This window comes from Petaurus breviceps, unplaced genomic scaffold (assembly GCF_028583685.1).
Source record: "Petaurus breviceps papuanus isolate PSGF00001 unplaced genomic scaffold, PetGlider_PUasm1.0 79, whole genome shotgun sequence".
Lineage (NCBI taxonomy): Eukaryota > Metazoa > Chordata > Mammalia > Diprotodontia > Petauridae > Petaurus > Petaurus breviceps.
In genome coordinates, this window is record NW_027186523.1 from 6,124,105 (window position 1) to 6,144,622 (window position 20,518).

A 20,518-nucleotide genomic window follows, 5' to 3' on the forward strand; every position below is an offset into this window, starting at 1 on the left:
ACACACACACACACACACACACACACACACACACACACACACACCCTCCCCTCCCCCACTACCCTGGTAAATTCATATGATAAAGGAGTATGAGGTCCCTTCTTATTTCCCTCAGAAAGAAGCAAACTTGAAAGAGAATACCACTACATGGTCAGTGAATTTATAAAGTTAAGTATTCTCTACATGTAATGAAGTCTGAATGCATGTGTATTACGAATTCATTCACATTGAAACACAGCCTTAGTATACTTTCAAAAACAACTGCATCCAAAAGAGGTATCAGATATATCTATTTGTAGGGGAAGAGGGGGGAATATCTCAATTATCTTGAAATTCAGAGGAAATGATACAACAAAAAGATCTGGAGTTAAGAGGGCTTAAGGTTCCAAGGTCTCTGAGCCTCAGTTACCTCACCTGTAGAGATAATATAATACTTTTTAATTCATGGGCTTATTAAAAGGAAAATGCTTTATAAAAACTTAGTTATTATTACCTTTAAAACTCCTTAGAGCTCTAAATTCCATGACTCTATGATACACACATTCCAGGATCTGCGTTCACAGTTTACAGAAAATGGGTACCCGGGAAGGAGTAAACATGAGCTTTATTAGCAAACAGGCAAAAAAAATGAAAGACATACACACACACACACACTATGGCAATACAGAGATTTGACCACATAGCACCAGGGTCGTTCAAGTATGGGAGATACGTGTGTGTATGGGGGGTGGGGAGGTGGAGAAACAATATCTAGATGGAAGTATACACTAGAGAGAGGGGTAGGGTGATTGTAGGAGTGGACATAGGAGTGCATCAGGCTGGAAGCCTCATCCAATCAAAATTCTAAGTTACTCACAGTATCAGAATGAGTCAGGGTGGTGGAAAAGTACAAGCTGTCTGTTATGGCTTACATGTTTATGATCATTAGCCTAAGGGACTCAATATTGGAGTCTTATTACTTGGAACTACAATATTAAACAATATATTTCAAAAATGACAAATATCACAATACATTCCTTGATTATGCTCTCTGTAATTTAAAAAAAGTGGGGGGGGGGTGGAATAATTATCTTGTGTGAAGTTTCCACCAGTGGCAAAACTTCAAAATGAAGTATTTCAATTTAGTATTCCAAGTATTTGACTCTTATCTGTCTCACTTACAAAAAGTATTCATAGTGGAAAATACAATAGGATTCAAAATATTAAAAACTGGTGCTTTCCCAAACTAAACAAAAGGTTAAATATTTGAGAAATACAACTTAATCTGGCAAGGTCTATAAGATTGCAGAATTCTAGCTTTTCATTTAAAAGACCATCATATTAACTGAACATTGTTTTGTTTTCTTTTCGAAGTATCACATTTCAGAAACTAAACATACCTCCTGCAAATTCTGGTCTTCTTGAGTCCAAGAATTTAAAACATGAGGTCCAGAGTCACTAACAATGAAATTCACCTGAAAGGTTACAAAGTTGTATTTAATAATTATGCTGAAATTACAAAAAACAACTGTTCAAGGACTAGTTTATTCAAAGTTACCAAACAATTACATGGTAGTTACATAAAGAGTTTCCTTCAATCTAAATATAAAGGAAAGATACATATTTACAATTCTCCTTTCTACACTGTGGGGTGGTGCTCCTTCTATCTGGAAAATCTAAAATTTCTGGCCTTCCCGTCACACCAAACAAGTCTGATTCTTTTCTCTTATGGGGTGTTTACACTACATTATTGTAAAATTTAGGCTGATATTATACAATACTTTATATATACTTTATATATTTCTGAGTTTTTTAATTTTTTTCTGTAACTTCCACAAAACTCCCACAAAATTCTCATTTAATTTCTTATGCTGACCCATGATATATCAAAACTGCAATAGGGAAAACTGCATGTGGAAGGATAACTGTATTTACTTATACATGTGTATACACACAGGCAAATGAATATATGTATGTATACATGCATAGCAGCATAACCAAATAGCTATAAGCTGGCCTATAAATCAGGAAGATTTGTTTCAAGTCATACCTTTGAGGCAAACAAGCTGTATAACCAGCCACAAGTCATTATCCTCATAGCCCAGTCAACCCTCTAAAGATAAATTGCTTATCTACACTAAGGTAAATGAAATCACAAGTCAAGATCATAAAACAAAAAATATAGGTATAGATAGGCATATATATATATATATAGATACAGGTAACACACACCTTTACGTATGTACATATGTATACACATACACACCCCTTTATGTGTGTGCATATATATACATATACACATACATACACACACATATATACATACATATATACCTAGAAAAATAGAATGGTTAGGAAACAAGTTAGAAAATATAACTTTATAATTCTAGAACACTTCAATTTTGCTAGTATCTATGTCTAGTTTCCCACTGCTGTGTGCTTCAGTCCCTGCTCTTTTCCTTTAATTGGTCTTGGGAACCCTTCTTAAACCAGTCACTGCTCCCTTTCTCAAGGTCTCCCTGGCACTAGCATCACTTGCCTTAGGCATGTAACTCTATTCCCTGGGCAATTTACAAGATACTCAGACTGGCTTCCCTGACTCCAAATAGAATTTTCCTTATAACTCTGGAACCCTTTCTTGGGGTCAATCCCATGATGATGGCCAATCCACACTGGTATAGAAAGTTTCCTCAACAGGAATTTCCTACACTGATGAAATCACAAGTTCACTCCCTTTCCTCCACAAAAAAAAAAAATCACAGATAATCTAAAATTCCTTCATATCTGACTTCAGAATACAGCCAAATATACACACCTGATTTTCATGTCAGACTGCACAATCTCCACCTTACTAAAAGAAATCTGAAACCCATCTGAATAACTAAAGAGATGAGACTCCTTCTCTCTTCTCCCAACATTACAGAAAGCAATGAAAATTCACTTTTGCATAATCAAGCTAACATTCTTGACGATGTAAACCTGAATCATGAGAAAATTTTAACAGAAAAAATAAACTATCGATCTTCCATATACCTTTCAACTAACAGATTATCCTAATTTTAAAAAGTATTTTCACTAATGGCCTACTATGACTCCCCTTAGTAGTATAAAGATAATCCTGAGGTTTTCACTGGACTGTGTGTAAGTTCTAGCAGTTTCCCACAAGCTGGAAAAGTTTCAAGTTAAGGTCCAGCAAGAAACTGTATATCAGGGGTGGACAGGTAGCACAGCGAGTAAGAGCACCGGCTCCAGTGTTGGAATGACCTGGAGATCGAATCCCGGGCTCAGACACTTAGCAACCACCTAGAAACACCTGGCCGTGTAACCTTGAGCAAGTTACTTAAACCCAATTGCTTAGGGGCGGCCAGGTGGCTCAGCGAGTAAGAGCACTGGCTCCAGTGTCGGGATGACCTGGATCAAATCTGGGCTCACATACTCAGCACCACACCCAGAAATAACTGGCCGTGTAACCTTGAGCAAGTTACTTAACCCCGATTACTTTAAAAAAAAAAAAGAGAGAGACTGTATATCTGTTCACAAAGGAACAGCTTAACTAAGCACAGAGAAGCTCATCACTAGAAGAGATTCATCAGATGATTTTTTTCTACCACAGCAAAGTCACAAAAAATGTCTACTAAATATAGTGACTTACATTGTCAAGGAAAAACAAACTAGTCTACTTACTGTGTCCCCTACAGGACATGGAATCATTCTTGACCAGGCCTTTGCATAGGGTATCCCTTGGGACCGGAATAATCTCCCTCCTCAAATCCAATTCCTGGAAGATTTTGGTTCTTTCCAAGTAAAGCTCAGCTATTACCTCCTACAGAAGACTTTCTGAATCCTCCAGTTGTCAGGGCTCTCTTCTTCTAAAATTACTTTGCATTTATTCTGTATGTTTTGTGTATACATGTATGTGTATATGTTATTTCTCCCCAATAGAATATAAGCTTCTTGAGGGCAAAAATGGTTTCATTTTTTTTCTTTGAATCTCTAGTGTCTAACAGTGCCTAGTATGGCACTCAATAAATACTTAAGTATCTGAAATGTCAAGACCATAACTCAATGAAGTACAAAAAAGTAACAACTTGAAACCCTTTCAAATTATCCTAATATTGACAAACTCTCCTGGCTTACCAATGAAGTCATCATATATTAATCTCAAAAAGATAACTTATATTAAATGGAATACAAGACTTACTATTACCTTTTCATTCTAAAGCAATACCAATATAATTAAAATACGTATATGCAAACAAATTATATCTCAAATTCATGATTTCCAGCACATTTGCGGTATTGAATAAATACTCACCAGCTTTTTGAAAGGAAATATATCATACATAATCCTGCAGTATTCCATGGAGGATTCTACTGAGCAAGTCCACAATGATTTAGATATGGGTGCCAGTGGTATGATTCCTTGGGTCCTATTTTTCACCAACATGTCAAACTCTACATGTTGTCGGCATGATTCTGCCATGTATGGACAATGATCCACAACAAATACCGTTTTATGAGACTCAGAAAAAATTTTCATTTTTTTTAACCTATGAGGAAATAAACATATTAAAATGTAAACAAATCTGATTAGTGTCTAATTTCTCCTTCATGAAGACTTAGTAAGGGACATGAATTATATTCACACTACAAGTTAGAAGCATAATTTGATAAGGTCTCAACTATAATCAAAATGTCTCTCAATTTTTGTTATAAGCCACATTATATTGGACTTTTACTCTATTAAAATTAGAAAAATTAATCTTTATAATATTAACTTTTTGGCTGAATTTGTCACTGGTCATTGTGTCCTCAAAATATATTCAATGTTAACAATTTCATATAGTCAGCTCTCCATATTCAACCCTTCCACAGTTTACAGCAGAAAGTGCATTGGTCTAGTGGTCAAAGAATTGAGTTCTGGCTCTGTGACCCTGTGCAAATCACTTAGCCTCTTTGGATCCCAATTTCTTTTCTGTTTAATGGGCATAATGCTTGTACTACCTTGTGTACTTCTCTAGCATTTTTACAAGGGATTACAACTTACTATTTTTTTTTAACAAGAACCCTACAGGGGTTGTTGGTTTTTTTTTTTAACCTGACCTATTTTATTTTATGAGTTTAAGAGTCATCCAATGAGGAACTTCTACCAATGATGATTAGCCCTTGCTTAGAAACTTAAAAGTCTTCCAGATTTGCCCAGGGTACTGAGAAATGGCCTGCTCAGGGTCACACAAATGATTCAGTGATGGGACTTTAATGGAGTTTTTTCTGACTCTGAGACTTTCTATTCAGTGGAGTTAGAGACTGTCAGTACAAGTTTAATTATCTCTATTTTCCAGCTGAAGAATCTGAAACTCAGAAAAGGCAAATTACTTGTCTAGGGTCCTGTAACAATTCCAATTGAAGCCCATACCTTTCAGGGTTATCATGAGAAAAATGTTTTATAAATTTAAATCACTATACTATCTACCTATGATAATAAAAAAATTAATTCAAAGTCAATACTTTCAGGCTTTATTCCTAAGAAATCATTCGAGCTTTTAATAAATGTATAAATTAAGCTAATTTGACCTTTTTTTCCCGTTGCAACTTCTTGACCAACAAAATGAACAAAAAGCAGGTAAGAAGTGACAATATAAGGTTTGAAAGAGACCAAATCGTATAAATCACCTCCTAAAAAACTAAAAGTTAACTATCTGATGACTTTCCAAAGCCAAATCTACACAAATATAACCTAACGTTTACAAAAAGTGACTTGTTATGGACTACTATAAAAATAGGTTAACTGTTTTGTTTTGACTTTTTTATATTGGGCAATTTTTTCCTCATTTAAAAAAAACTATATTAAACTGATTAAACAGATGATCTTAGGAAAGCATATGGCAAGAACAATTAAGTGTTCTTCAAAAAGAACCTTTCTACTTGATAGAATGTTTCCAGAGGCTATTTTCATTTCCTGCTTTCAAGTATTTCAGTTTTATATAGAGCATATCTGCAAGGAGGCTCTTTTACAGAATGAACCAGATCTAAAATCTCCAGGAAAAGCAGAAGAGGGGGAAACCGCGAAGTGGGTGGGTAGGATACAAACTTCGGGATAGAGATTCGCTTACTTTTATGCCTGGTCCTGCTGTGGAAATGAGCCAAAGGCTAGGAGCCACAGCCTCTCTGGAATAGGCTGCTGAGAGGTTCAGCAGACGGCCAAGAGTGTCTGCTACCACCGAGAGGAGAGCATCGTATTCATCTTCTCGCACCCCGGTCCCTTTCCAGTTTCAAACATATAGACACGCACGCAAAAACACAAACACATTCGCGCGGCGCGCGTGCGCAGCTCGCCTAATTCCCGCCCCCCCCCGTTAGGCTGCCCTTAGCCCCGCCCCCTTCGGCTCCCGTCGAGCTCCCCTCCCCCTCAGTGGTCAGGAAGCCCAGGCCACGAAACACCGAAAGGGGGCGGAGACCTGGAGGGAAAAAAAAGTCTCGGCCTCTAAGGGCTTTCTCCCCGATTGAGACCCCTAGTCACCCCTTGGAATGGATGGTCTGGGCCGTCGGGGCACCCTTGCTAGCCTTGCAGCACGAACCGCAGCACCGGCTAAAACGCATCCAGCCCCCAGAGCGCAGAGGGGCCCCCCCTCGCCTGTTCGCTCTCCGCCCTGCTTTGGTTCCACTGGCAACGCTCGCGAGACTCACCGAGAGTTCGAGAAGAGCGAGAGGGAGGGAGGAAGTGGAGAAAAGAGAGAGGAGGGGTGAAACGTATTGTGCCTCTCGCGGGAGTAGTCCAAGAGTGTCACCGGTCAAATCTCCGCGCCGCGACCTAAAAGGGGAAAGGGGCACGGGTAAAGAAGTCTCGCGAGGGTTGAGGTGCTCTCGCACCTCTCGTCCCGCCCCCCTCTCAGCTCCTCGGGCGCTGGAGGTAGAGTGAGCAGCCCGCCCCACCACTCCGAGATGGGGGGTGGATCCGGCCACCTCCCCTTGCTGCTGTCTCTACCCGGCTCTGCCGTCACCTGCTGAAGGGACCCAGCCCGGTTTTGCAGCCCCGTAAGGAGGAGTGGAGCCCGGCCCTTCTGGGGCAGCCGGGGCCCCGCCGGCAGAACCCGCCCACAGTCCTACCCGGAGGCGGCGGCGGCGGCGGCTGCGGCTGAGGGGGAGACGAGAGTAAGTACCGGCCCCGGGGGAAGGGAGAGAGGGACGACTGCCAATTGGAAACCTGGCAGGCCCCCGGCGGGCGGAGGCGGCCCTTCCCCGGCTTGGGGTGGGGGAGGAAGACTAGTCTGCGCCTCATTCCTCTTCGCGGGCCTTCTCTTCTTTCCTCCCCGGAGCTGGGGCCGGCTCCGAGCCGCTTGTGGGCCCAGGGGAGAAGAGAGGCCCGGGGGTCCCCCCTTGGGCTCCTGGGTCCAAGCCCTCCCCTGGTCACAGGTTGCTGCCCTTCCTTAGTAGGCTCCCCCTGGGAGAGGCATGTGCGAAGCTAATTAATGAAAGATACAGGAAAAAAAAGAAAAAGGTGTGATGAACGTAGAACGAGTAACCCGGCCATTACTAACGTAGGCGTACACAAAGTGTAGGTATTTGACGCCTGAGTGGCCCAAAGTGACCGTGATCCATCTGGCTCGTAGTAGGCACTGCATTAGTGGCTTGGTGACTTGGATGCCAGATACATATTGTCGCTGTCATCTTGTCAGCTTCGCTTGTCTTCCCAGTGTATCCTTAGCACAGGGCCTGGCAAATGAGAGGAGCTTCATAAATGGCATGTGACTTTACCGATGCAAGATAAATACTATCCTTCAGTTTTCTTCCACACCGGCCCGTCGTAGGGGGCTTCATAAGTAGATTGATGACTTAGATACAAGAGAGATGTTGTTACGGGTCAGCTTTTCCTTCCTGTGAATCAGTAGTACAGTGCCTAGTAGACACTTCAGAAATGACTTGCTAATTTGTCAAGATAAAGATTGTCCCTGGTCGACGTTGCTTTTCTCTGTGGATCAGCCCGACGCCTGACACACAGCAAGTCAGTAAACATTTTTGTCAGTGTCAAGGGCTGGGGGGTACAAAAAGAGGACAGTGAGCCCTCAAGGAGCTTACAGTCTTATGGGGGGGATAACATGCAAGCAGATATACACAAAGCAATCCACATACATGATAAATAGGAAATATGCGGGATTTAAAAGGAGTTAGAAAAGGTTTGTTGTGTAGAGGGGAATTTTCAGTGACACTTAAAAGGAAGCCATGAAGGCCAGTATTTGGATCAGAGGAAGAAAATAATTTCATGTAAAAGGGACAGCCAGTGAGAATGCCAGGAATCTAAAGATTGGAGTGTCTTGTTCATGGAAGTCCGTGCAGGGAAGTAAGGTGTAAGAAGACTGGAAAGAGTTATTATGTATGTATGTATGTATGTATGTATGTGTGTGTGTATGTATACCGGACTGAGCATTTTGTATTTGCTCCTGGAGGCAATGGGAAACCAGTGTAGTTTATTGAGTAAGACATGACCAGATCTGTGTTTTAGGAAAACCACTTTTAGTGGCTGAATGGGAGATGTATTGGAGTCAGGAAAGAGACTTGAGGTAAGCAGACCCACCAGCAGGCTATTGCAGGCACTTAATAAATATTTGTTTAATTTAACTTAATTATAAAGAATACTGGATTGAGAGTCTGAAGATCTAGGGTCAGTCAAGTCAAGCATTTATTAAACGCCTCCTGTTTGGAGTGCTTGTAGTACAAAGAAGTAGTACAAAGAAGGGTAAAAACAGCCACTGCTTTCTAGGAGCTAGAGCTGGGTGGGGAACCTTTGGCCTCAAGGCTACATGTAGCCTTCTCGGTCCTCGGGTGCAGCCTTTTGACCAAGTTCAAGTTTTATAGAATAAATCCTTGTATTAAGGGAATTTGTTCTATGAACTTTGGAATCAGTCAAAAGGCTGGCCTTAAGACCTAGAAGGCCACATGTGGCTTCAAGGCCACAGGTTCCCCACTCCTGAGCTAGAGTCTAATGGGGAAGACAGTATGCAAACAATTCTATACAAATAATATATACAGAATAAATTGGTGCTGTTTATGGGTGGCTAGGTGGTGAAATGAATAGAGCACCAGCCCTAGAGTCAGGAGGACCTGGGTTCGGATCCAGCCTCAGACACTTAACACAAAAATTAGCGGTTGTGACCTTGGGCAAGTCACTTAACCCCAATTGCCCTCCAAAAAGCAAATAAATAAATGAATTAGTGCTTGTTCTCAGAGGGAAGGCACAAAGACTAAAGAGAAAGGCTTTTCCTAGAAGGGACTTTAGCTGAGACTTGGAAGAAGCCAGGAAGCTGAGATGAGGGAGGACATACAAGCAAGGGGGACAGCCATACTCAGAATGGGAGAGAGGGAGTTTCCTGTCTCAGGAGCATGAAAGAGGACAATGTTATTGGACAGTATGGGGGGAGGTGTAAGTTTTAGACTGGAAAGGTAGGAAGATGCCAAACTATGAAGAGCTTTAAAAACCAAATTCAAACCTCTTCTTTGTTCCTTACTATTTCTGTTGACTTTGAGCAAGTAACTTACCCTCTCCAGGCCTAGTTTCCTCATATGTAAAATGAGAGGCTAAACTGTATGGTCTCTAAGACCCTATATGGTAACTATTCACATTTCCATAACAGTTTAATCACTTTAGTCACAACAACTTTATGAAGTGGGCACTACAAGTTACTATCTTCATTTTATAAGTGAGAAAACAGTTATCTGAGCAATTACATCCCTTGCACAATCACATAACTAGTAAATAGCTGGAATTTAAACCTTAAGTCTTTTGACTCTAGGCCCATTACCTTTTCCACCACATAAAGTCATAGTATTAAGCTATCGGGCACTTCACTGTAATGTGTGTGGCACTCTCCATCATTATCTTTAAGAGAGAGGAACAAGAATCACATATAGATGAAAGAGGGTAGGGGACAGGAACCTCTTAGAATTAAAAAGGATTTAGGACAAGAAATAAACCTAGAGATCTTGTAATACAAACTTTTTGTAAGTCCCAGAAAGATCATAGGATCAGTTCACACATCATAGACACAGAACTATATTCCTCCTGCAGATAATCAAATGTTGATGGCAGATTGTTTTGACATTTCTCTTCCATTCCCCAGCAAGCATCCAGGGCTAAATTGTCCATTAACTTTCTCTTTCCTGGGCCTATGTGCACAAGGGAAGTTCAGTGTTTAAGTTCATTGAACATTTATTAAGTGCCTGCCATTTGCAAGTCACTGTGCTAGATTTTGAAGGAGATAAAAATAAATAAGAAGGGCACAGTTCTTAAGAAATTTATGATTTCTAATGTTTTTAGAAAACTTTTTAATAACCATACTGAAGTTTTAAATCAAACTAAGTAGTTGATAATACGTTACTTTTAAACTTAGATCAATTTTCGCTAGGTTTCTCTCTGATAGACAGTGGATTGAATAAAGAAAAAAAGTGACTGGATTTCTTTTTAAATTCTTCTTAATCAAATAAGAAAACTAAGCAGCTGGCAACTACTATTGAAGGTGGGTGTCATGTTCTCTTTTCTCAAAAACAGAATGTACTGAAGCCTCTGCCAAAAGTGGCATTGTGCATGTTATAGCATTAGCCTATAAGTTAGATGACAGGCAGTGTGACTAATGCAAAAACAACTTTATCCTTTAAAAAAAAAATTGTAATTTTTACTCATGAGGGAGAGGTCTAAAGGTGGATCCCAACTAATTAGTTGGTCAAGATAAATTGAGATAATTGTAACACAAACTTTTCTAAATTGGGGAACAAATAGAGGTTTGAGCCTTTGTGAAAGAATTTCCCCTTTGCCCCCCATCCCTAATGATTTGTTTATGTATTTTATTGTTTAGTTTTAAGGCAAATATATTTTATTTTTAAAAAAGCAGCGTGAAGGTGAAACTGGAGGCACCAGCCTTGGAGTCTGAAAGGTCTGGGTTAAGCCCCTGCTTCTGACAAATACTAGTTACTGTGACTTCTTTTAAGTCAATTAACTTCTCAGTACCCAGGTAACTCTGTAAGACTACATTTAAGGCTAGTTACTGATTTGCTTTGGTGGAAGGAGTAACTTATATTAATGAAATGAAAGGTCTGGTCCAATAAAAAACAACATACAGTACTTTAATGTTTTGTGGTTTCAGTTACAGGAAATGAATATGCAAGTGGTAATGGTTTCTGTACCTCTCTAAGCATTTTTTTTCTATAGCATTAAATCACTCGGGTAAAGTTAGTTACTCTAGTTCTCTTCCCTAAATAAGTGGGTTTTAAAATTTTTTTATTATGTACTATAGTACAACAAATTCCCTCATTTCTTTGTTAGCATTTGTTATATAAACTTCAAAAGAAGAGAAACAGAATTTTATTCTGGGTTTTGGTTGTGACATTTTAGTCACAAACTTTGAAGGGGGAACTCATGAGACTGGCAAGAGAATGATATTTAAAATAATTGGCAATAAATTTAAGTGGATTATATACTTATCAGACATATAGGTATTAGCTTGAAAAACTGCCTTTTTTATTGAAATTTTCTCTTTTATTCAATTAACAAGCATTTCAATATAGAAATAAATTTTTAAAAAGGTCATATACAAAATTATGAACTTGTGTTATATAATTTATTTTAGGAAGATCCTAAATTTAACATCCCCTTTTCCTTTTGTTCACCTCCCTACTATGCCTCTTGTTTTCTTTGGGTGCATTAAGAATATGGTTCATCAAATGGGATAATGTTCATAAAACTCTTTGCCAACCTTAAAGGTGCTGTATACATGTCAGATATTAGTATGGGGTTTTGTTTTTGTTCTTTACTAAAAAAAATTTTGGGGAAAATATCTTAAGGAAATGAAGGTCTTAAAATTTCACTTTGCTTTTCCTTCCTCTTTGGCAGAGCTAACCTAATCTAATACAGTGGTTAAAGGACTGAATTAGTAAATTCCTATTTAGAAAATACTGGCAGGTAGGTGACACAGAGGATAGAGTGCCTGGCCTGGGGTCAGGAAGACTCATCTCCCTGACTTCAAATCTGTCCCCAAGACACTTAAAAAATAGCAGTATGACTCTGGGCAAGTAATTTAACCCTGTTTGCCTCAGTTTCTTCATATGTAAAATAAGCTGGAGAAGGAAATGGTGAACCATTCTGAGTATCTTTGCTAAAAAAAAAAACAAATGGGGTTACAAAGAGTCCAACAGGACTGAAATTGACCATTCTTGCTCTTGGGGTTTGAGTTTTTGTAAGGTATACTAAGGATACTATTAAAATTAGGCAAATAGATCATTCTCAGAGGTCTCCGAGTAGTTAAGCACTTGACTTGAAATGTTTTCCGGGTTTTTTTTTTCTAAAGCTGCTCATCTCAAGTTAGTTTTAGAAATTATAGTGTATTGTGATTTTAAAAAATTATTGTTATATTCCTTATAATCCACAATTCATTTCAGTGTTTGCGTGTTATTTTTTATCAAATACATTTTATTACTCACAGTACTCAGCATAATATTGGCCACCAAAGTGTGTTTATGATAACTATTGGTTCATTAATTTAAGCTACAATAAATCTTTCTATCCAAAATCCATTAATTGAAGAAATATTTATTAAACAGCTACTATGTGCATGGTACTGCTAGGTTCCTTATGGGCTGCAAGAGTAAGTAAACCATATTCCTTGTCCTTGATTTTAGAGTCTAGATTGGAAAATAACACAATTGTAATATAGGCAAGATATAATAAGAGTGGTAAAAATAGTATCCACTTGACTTCTGAAATAAATGCAAAGATCTTGTTTTGCAGCAGTCAGGTCACATTTGAATTTGCAAGTAAGTGTTCAATTAAAACACAATTTTATATCATTTCATTTGTTATTCTTTACAATATAGTGGAGCTATGTTACTCCTAGTGTTTTTTTATGTTGTTGATTTTTCATTCATAATATATTACACCTATCCTTCATAAAAATAGTACTGTGTATAAAGTGCTTTAAAGTTTGCAAAGGCCCCTACCATATGGGCTGGTCTACTTCTTTCCCTTAAAAGTCATTGAAAGCATCCTCAAAACTTAATTGCCTTAGAGAACTAAAGACTGGCCAGTGGAGTTATTTCCTAGTTGCCCAAGTACAAAAAGCTATAGTGAGTTCGATTATCTAAATGCAGATGACTCTCAAATTTCTATATCCAGTCCTAAACTCTATTTTGAATTTCAGTTTCATATTACTAACTGCTGACCTGGTCTCCCTGCATATTGCATAGGCATCTCAAATTCAGCATATCTAAAATGGAACATCTAATTTTCCCCCAAACCCATCCCTCCTCCAAACTTTGCTATTTCTGTTGAGGCCGCTGTCGCCTTCAGTCACCCATCTTCTCCATGCCCCAGATTCAGTTGGTTGTTGCCATTTTGTAGTTTCTGCCTCCACAAAATCTCTTCCCACTCATCTTCTTCTCTTTGTTCATAGAGGTACCCACTACCCTGAATCAGACTTATAATTCTTTGTTAGGGCTACTGTAGTAGCTTCCTAATTGATCCTCCCTTCTTCCATTTTTTCTTTGGTCTAGTATATCCTATGCATAGCTATGAAAATAGTCTTCCTAAGGCATGGGTCTACCATACTTTCCTGCTTATATTTTAAGTGGCTCCCTAATCCTTTCAGAAGAAGCCACAAACTCCACAGTTTATCATTTAAAGTTCTTGACAATCTTGAGGTACAAATCTTGGCATGACTTTTTATTAAATGTATTTCATATCAGAGCGGCTAGGTGGTGCAGTGAATAGAGCACCGGCCCTGGAGTCAGGAGGACCTGAGTTCAAATCCGGCCTCAGACACTTAACACTTACTAGCCGTGTGACCTTGGGCAAGTCACTTAACTCCAATTGCCCTCCAGAAAAAAATTTAAATAAAAGTAAATATATTTCATATCATTCCCTTTCGTTCTAAAAAAACTGATCTTCTGTTTCCTCAGCTTAGCATTCCATGTCTCATCTCTGCCTTTACACAAACTATTCTTCAAGGCTGAGATGTACTCTACTAACCTGTGCCTTTTAGAATCTTTAGTTCACTTCTCATTTAGTGGTACTTCCTTCTTGAAGTATTTCTTGATTCATCTCTGTCCCTCCAATTATTTGTGCTATCTTTCATACTCAAATTATCTTTTATTTACTTATCTGTGTAGATGTTATAATCTCATCCAGCTGTCCCCTGGATAAGTTAAGCCTTAGTAGACCAGGAAGCTTTCTTGGGTATTTCCTGAAGCACAATGCCTTGTATATAAAGTATTTGAGAAATATTTGAGCTATAAACTAGCCTATAGGTAAATCTAAGGAAAGACAACTACATTTAACTGCTAAAATTTTTATTGTTTCTGATCATTCATTTTTACTTTTTTTTTTATCTTTACTCCTATGCTTACTCTTCAAAGTTTCTACATGTATATGCATACATATATGTGTGTATATATTCAGTTGTGCAGTACAGTATGTACATATACATGTATATATAAACTTATATGTGCATACACACATATACTGCACAGTTGAACTGAACTTCATTTATGTGAAACTGAGACAGAATAGGATCTAATTTAGCTAGTAAGTATCTGAGGCCAAATCTGAACTCAGATTTTTGTTATTCCCAGTCCAGCACTTTTATCCAGGATATTGTCCCACCTATCTGCCTTCAACTGTTAATCCAATGGCATTTTCACAGAACTCATTCTTCGTGGCTTCTTTGCAGCCTTTAAGCATTATCCACTGCAATGGACTGGGAAGCTTAGAATATGATATTCTAGAAAGCAAAGTATATAAAACGGTGGCTGATAAAATGTGTGTGACTCTTCAGCACTTGAATTCTTTCTAGCTGCTTGCACCATTTTTCCACTGACCTAGAAGATCTGGATTTTTACTGAAATGTTTATGTGAGTTCAGTTTCTACTTTGCCCTCTGGTTCTCAGTGATCTAGATAGGTTTTTAAAAAATATATATCTTGAAATATATATAGGCTCTTTTTTCAGTCATGACTTTTAGTGCATTGATTCTTAAATTAGCTCTCCTTGATTTGTTTTTAGTCTTTTGATTTTATTTTAGTATTTCTTTTCTCATGGAGGTCATTAGCTTTTATTTGGTCCATTCTATTTTCAGGGAGTATGTTGCTTGGGCAAAGTTTTATAGCTTTTCTGTGAAACCATTTATTCCCCTTCAAATCCTGTCTTCCATAGAAAGAAAAAAAATGTCTCTTCCATTTCTTTTCAAGTTTTTCCCCTAATGTTTTTAAATTATTTACAAAATATTTTCAGATTATTTTTTTAAATTCATTTCATTTCATCTAGGAATTCTGGTTAAATTTGTGCCCAAGCTATGTTTTTCTTTGAGGTTTTAATCTTCTGGGTTCGTGTCTTGAGTATCCCTATCACAGTAATAGCTTTCTATAGTGGGATTTTTTTTTTTATTTGCTTATTCTTTCAGCCTACTTCCTGTCTAGATATAATGTTAGGCTAGGCTCTGTACGCTTCTTTTTTTTTCCCTGCTTTTTTGGAGGGGGGAAGGTAGGGCAATTGAGGTTAAGTGACTTGCCCAAGGTCACACGGCTAGTTTTGTGTGTGTGTGTGTGTGTGTGTGTGTGAGATAAGTGTCTGAGGCCAGATTTGGACTCAGGTCCTCCTGACTCCAGGGCCAGTGCTCTATTCACTGTGCCACCTAGTTGTCCCCTCTGTACACTTCTAGAGGAAATACCTGGACTAATCCTACTGCCTCCTTTCTTTGAATGTAAGTGTTATATTATTCCAGGATCTGAGGGACAATTTAAGCTGGTAACCAGCAAGCTTTCAGTGCTCCCAGAGTGGTCCAATCCAGGGAAAAGTCTGATTGTTGCCCCCAGGTCTGAGCAACAAGCCTGTGGGCATGCCTACTTTGTTGTTTTAATAGACTGTTCCACTCAGCCACTATTCATTGGCTGGAAAGCTCAGTGCTGGTTCAGTGAAAAAACTGTCAGCTTCCCTTTAGTCTGGGATTTCTGCCCTGGTTATTTCTCTTACTAGGTTAGAAGCTGGAACTCAGATCCAACTTCACCACTAGTGCCTGAGCCACATAGATGCTGCTTGCTTTTGAATTTGTAACTTGATAGGTATACAGCCAAGGCCAGGAAAAACTCCTCACCCTGGAATGCAATAGGTCTCCTCAGTCCACCCCAGTCTGTGACCAAGAACTCATCAGTGGTCAACACTGTTGTCAGTTGGCACCTGTTTTTCCATCCTATACAAGTTTAGGCCCCTCTGTGCTACATCTGAGGCCTCTTCTTACCCTGGTACACATCCTATCCCTGTGCTGGAATGCTCAAAATTAGCTCCTGTTGCCACTGCCCACAGACTTCTTTGTTTCCTTATTCTGATGTGGGATGGAAAAATAATTCACTGTAATTCTTGCCTTACTGGAATTCTTGGGTTTCATGATCAGGATTCAATTTGATGTGTTTTCTAGATCTCTTAGAAGGAATTTTTTGAGAGGGAGCTAGCTGTGTCTTTCTTCCTCCTACTCTATCATCTTGGCTCTGCCTCCCCCCAACTCCACTTTGACCATCCTGTGACCTTCTGCCAAGCCATAACTCCACCACCTCCCCCAAGGTTCTGCTCTTGACTTTTTTCATTAAAAAAATTATTGAGGGGGCGGTGCTGCTAGGTGGCACAGGGAGTAGAGTGCCAGCCCTGAAGTCAGGAGGACCTGAGTTCAAATCCAGCCTCAGATGATTAATGCAGAACTAGCCATGTGATCTTGGGTAAGTCACTTAACCCCAGTTGCCCTCCAAAAAGCAAAATATATTAGGTGGCGCAGTGAATAGAGCACTGGCCCCAGAGTCAGGAGGACCTGAGTTAGAATCTGGCCTCAGATGCTTAACACAGAACTAGCTATGTGACCTTGGGTAAGTCACTTAACCCCAACTGCCCTGCCGCCCCCCCAAAAAAAAAAAAAAAAAAAAAAAAAAGGATATTAGGGTAAGGTAGGCCTATATAGAGACAGAAACCAAGGAGGAAGGGACAATTGATGGTGCAGGGGAGTTTTGAGTTAAAAAAAGAAGAAAAGAGGGAAGCTGACAAATGATTATTTCTGGTCCTTTGCTGAGGGGGAGTGGAGAGTAGGCAATGTGGTAGTTTTGAGAAGAGAAGGCTGGAAGTAATTACTGCAGAGCATGTGATAGAAAGATCAGAGTAGAATAAAAGCATGACAGTATAATTAGTTAAGGTATATTCATATTGGACCCAGTTGGCAGAATTTCATGGCTTCTTGCAGCAGTTTTTTTTTTTTTTTGTACAGGTGAGTTATCAGCGGGGCAGGTAGATACTGGAAATCACCCATAGTTAGAATTACCATATGTTGTTTTAGTATGGCTCAGTGGTCATAATTTGGTCCTACATATTACTGCATATATTTTTGTTAATCCTTCATTTTATAAACCATGGGTAGTGGTTTTTATATACTTGTAGAGGAAACCTAAAGACATGGTTAAAATAGAATAACAAAAAATAACATGTATCACAGAGAGATGCCTTTTTTCTAGAGAATGAACCATGCTGATACAGTGTTGTTTTAGGGCTTAAATGCCAACAAAAAAAATGGAAACAAATTTGATGTTACTATATGTAAGGTAATATAGCAACCATAGAACACAGGCTTGATTTTACTTGCTGTTATTTCCAATTCTGTAGAAATGAGCTGCACAATTGAAAAAGCCCTTGCAGATGCTAAAGCACTTGTTGAACGATTAAGAGACCATGACAATGCAGCAGAATCTCTGATTGAACAAACCACAGCTCTGAACAAGCGAGTAGAAGCAATGAAACAGGTTTGTATATCTATTTTTTACTTAGTTATAAAGGCAAACATTCATTTACTTTAGATGTGTCTTAAGCTGCTTTGGTGTTGAGTAGTACCTTTTTGCATCTGTAATTGTCTAGATGTAGGAGAGGACAAACTACTGCTACAGTCCATATCCAGGGCCTATGAACTAAGAATGGTTTTCATGTTTTTAAACACAATAAAACTTTATTTAAAAATCATTTTTAGCAGTCCTAGAACTTAAAAGTAATTTGACATTTTAAATTGAGATTTTAACTTTAAACATTGGTATATGTAGCTTATTACATTTAATGTTTATGCTTGGTTTTAACATATTTGAGTACAGGTTTTTTCTTATAGTTCGGTTTCATATAATTTTTCTGCCAAATGAAGTTTGGTGAGTGACCTACAAAGCTATCTAGTCCAAACCCCTCATTTTACAGAAGAGGAAACTGAAATTTAGCAAGGTTAAGTGACTGCCCTTCCCTAAGTTTACACAGGCAGTCAGCTTCAGATGTAGTATGTGAACTGAAATCCTCTGCCTCCAGAATCTTTCTGCTGAGCCTCCTATTATATAACATGTATGCTTTTATAATTTGGAGAGGTAATACATTTTGTCCCTGCTGACATAATTGTATGAAAGTACAAGAAATTTATATTGCTTATGACTAAGAATGACTAGATAATTCTTTTTAATAATAGTTTTGCATAGTCATGCATTTCTGTAATCAATAAAAAATGCACTGTTAGAAGTACTGTTATAATTTTTCATTGTGGCAGTCTTTTCTAGTACATGGGTTCTTTAGAACTATTGGCATTAAATTTAGCAAGATATACTTAAAATGTTAAAAATATATATGCACATTTTCTCATCTTTTAAATAGGATATTTACAATTAGTAATATGCCAGAGGCATAGTATTTCCAGTGCTAGAAAATTATTCAAGTACTCTGAGTACATACCCCAGGTCTCAGTGTACTAGCTATTCTTTTGTCCTGGTAGAAGTTCTTCACCTTCTCTGTTTTCCATATAGATAAGAAACAGTCTTCTTACAACAAGCTCATTTGTAAATCATAAGGAATATATTTTCCCATAGAAACATTGTCATTAAGTTGCTAGGCCAATCCATAAAAATTTGTTTAACATCTATAGTACCTATAATCCCTAGTACTGAATCTGAATACTGTGTATAACTAGGGAAAAGCATATGGAGTTCCAGACTCAGATACCACAGACATATCCCCATGTTAATACATGCTCTCCCCTACTCGTGTGTTTGGCAGTTTGCAGGGGGGTGAAGGAGCCCCCTAGTAAGACTTGAGTGTGTAATTGATAATGGGGGGGTTTACCTTAGCCTATCTAGCTCATCAACTCTGAAACTCCAAAATATAGGGTAGTGCCTTTTTATCTCTTTTCTTCTGAGAGCCTTTGTTTAATGCACTTTGAGTATTCTTAATTTTAAGCAAATTCAATTCACAGAATTCCAAAGTTACCAAATTTTTTTCTTTTTTAAAATTTTCTGTTCTAAATTTTCTATCTTGATTCCTCACCCATTGAGAAGGCAAGAAGATGTTTTTGTTGTTGTTTAGCCATGTCTGCTTGATGACCCCATTTTGGAGTTTTCTTGGCAAAGATATTGGAGTGTTCTGCCATTTCCTTCTCCAGCTAATTTTACAGATGAAGAAACTGAGGCAAATAGAGTTAAGTGACTTGCCCAGTGTTACACAGCTAGTAAATGTCTGGTACCAGATTTGAACTCAGGTTTTCTTGACTTCAGGCCCAGCACTCTTATCTACTGCCCCATCTAACTGCCCTCACAATAACAAATGTATGAAGTAATTAAAAACTTATTTCTACACATTAGCCATATTTGGGGATGGGGAGGAGATTGGAATTAAAACAAGAAAAATTTTAAAAAAAGAAAAAATATGCTTCAGTATATACTCTGAAGATGTCAGTTCTCTATCTGCTAAGTGGATAGTATATTTCATCATGAGGCCTCTGGAATTGTCATGGATCATTGCATTGGTCAGAGTTGCTAAGTCTTTCATAGTTGATTATCTTCACAATCTTACTCTTTCTCCTAGTTTCTCCTACTTTTTTCCCTGGTTCTACTCACTTCATTCTGCATTAGTTCACTTAAGTCTTCCCATCTTCCCAGGTTTTTCTGAAACTATCCCCTTCTTTTTACAACACAATAATATTCCATCATATCCACATACCATAATTTGTGCTGCCGTTCACCAGTTGATGCACATCCCCTCAGTTTCCTAGTCTTTGCATCACAAAAAGAGTAGCTTTAATATTTTCATACATATGAATCCTTTTCCTTTTTCTTTGATCTATTTGTGGTATAGACCTAGTAGCACTATTGCTGGGTCAAAGGATATGCACAGTTTTATACCTCTTTGGGCATAGTTCCAAATTGTTCTCTAGAATGGTGTATCAGCAATGCCATATTCACAATGCCTATGGAGATTACAGATATGCTGCTATAATTATCCATCACAAAATACGTCATGCTTGTCATATAAGGGAATAAGCTGGAAAATTTATGAAGATACCAAAAGACTGAGTCCCAAAACCAGAAAGTGAAAGCCATCAGAGTAGTTATGACATTGGCACAGGTAGATAAAATAGAAAGCACCCACATTTTCAAGCCTTTAAAACAGAACAGGCTACCTCAGGCAAAGGTCCTCCTCTCCCCACGCACAGCAACCACCCAGCGTCCTGGAA

General features: G+C 38.5%; 2 protein-coding genes across 5 annotated transcripts in view; one reads left to right on the forward strand and one right to left on the reverse strand.

The window, feature by feature from the left end:
• LOC138175802 (integrator complex subunit 13) overlaps positions 1 to 6,810 on the reverse strand; it is a 30,838-nt gene extending 24,028 nt beyond the window's left edge. Inside the window, exons 1-4 of one of the 2 annotated variants that reach the window (XM_069106295.1) lie at positions 6,667 to 6,810; positions 6,093 to 6,241; positions 4,295 to 4,529; positions 1,380 to 1,454 (exon numbers count right to left, since the gene is read on the reverse strand). In XM_069106295.1, the coding sequence (XP_068962396.1) occupies positions 1,380 to 1,454; positions 4,295 to 4,519 (300 nt within the window). In that variant the 5' untranslated portion in view covers positions 4,520 to 4,529; positions 6,093 to 6,241; positions 6,667 to 6,810. The remainder of the gene's footprint in view (positions 1 to 1,379; positions 1,455 to 4,294; positions 4,530 to 6,092; positions 6,242 to 6,666) is intronic. The other variant, XM_069106296.1, reaches the window with a different exon arrangement.
• Positions 6,811 to 6,857: 47 nt separating this feature from the next.
• LOC138175804 (FGFR1 oncogene partner 2 homolog) overlaps positions 6,858 to 20,518 on the forward strand; it is a 35,574-nt gene continuing 21,913 nt past the window's right edge. The window contains exons 1-2 of one of the 3 annotated variants that reach the window (XM_069106301.1): positions 6,858 to 7,131; positions 17,653 to 17,789. In XM_069106301.1, coding sequence (XP_068962402.1) covers positions 17,655 to 17,789 — 135 coding nt within the window. In that variant the 5' untranslated portion in view covers positions 6,858 to 7,131; positions 17,653 to 17,654. The remainder of the gene's footprint in view (positions 7,132 to 17,652; positions 17,790 to 20,518) is intronic. The other 2 variants (XM_069106299.1, XM_069106300.1) reach the window with 2 other exon arrangements.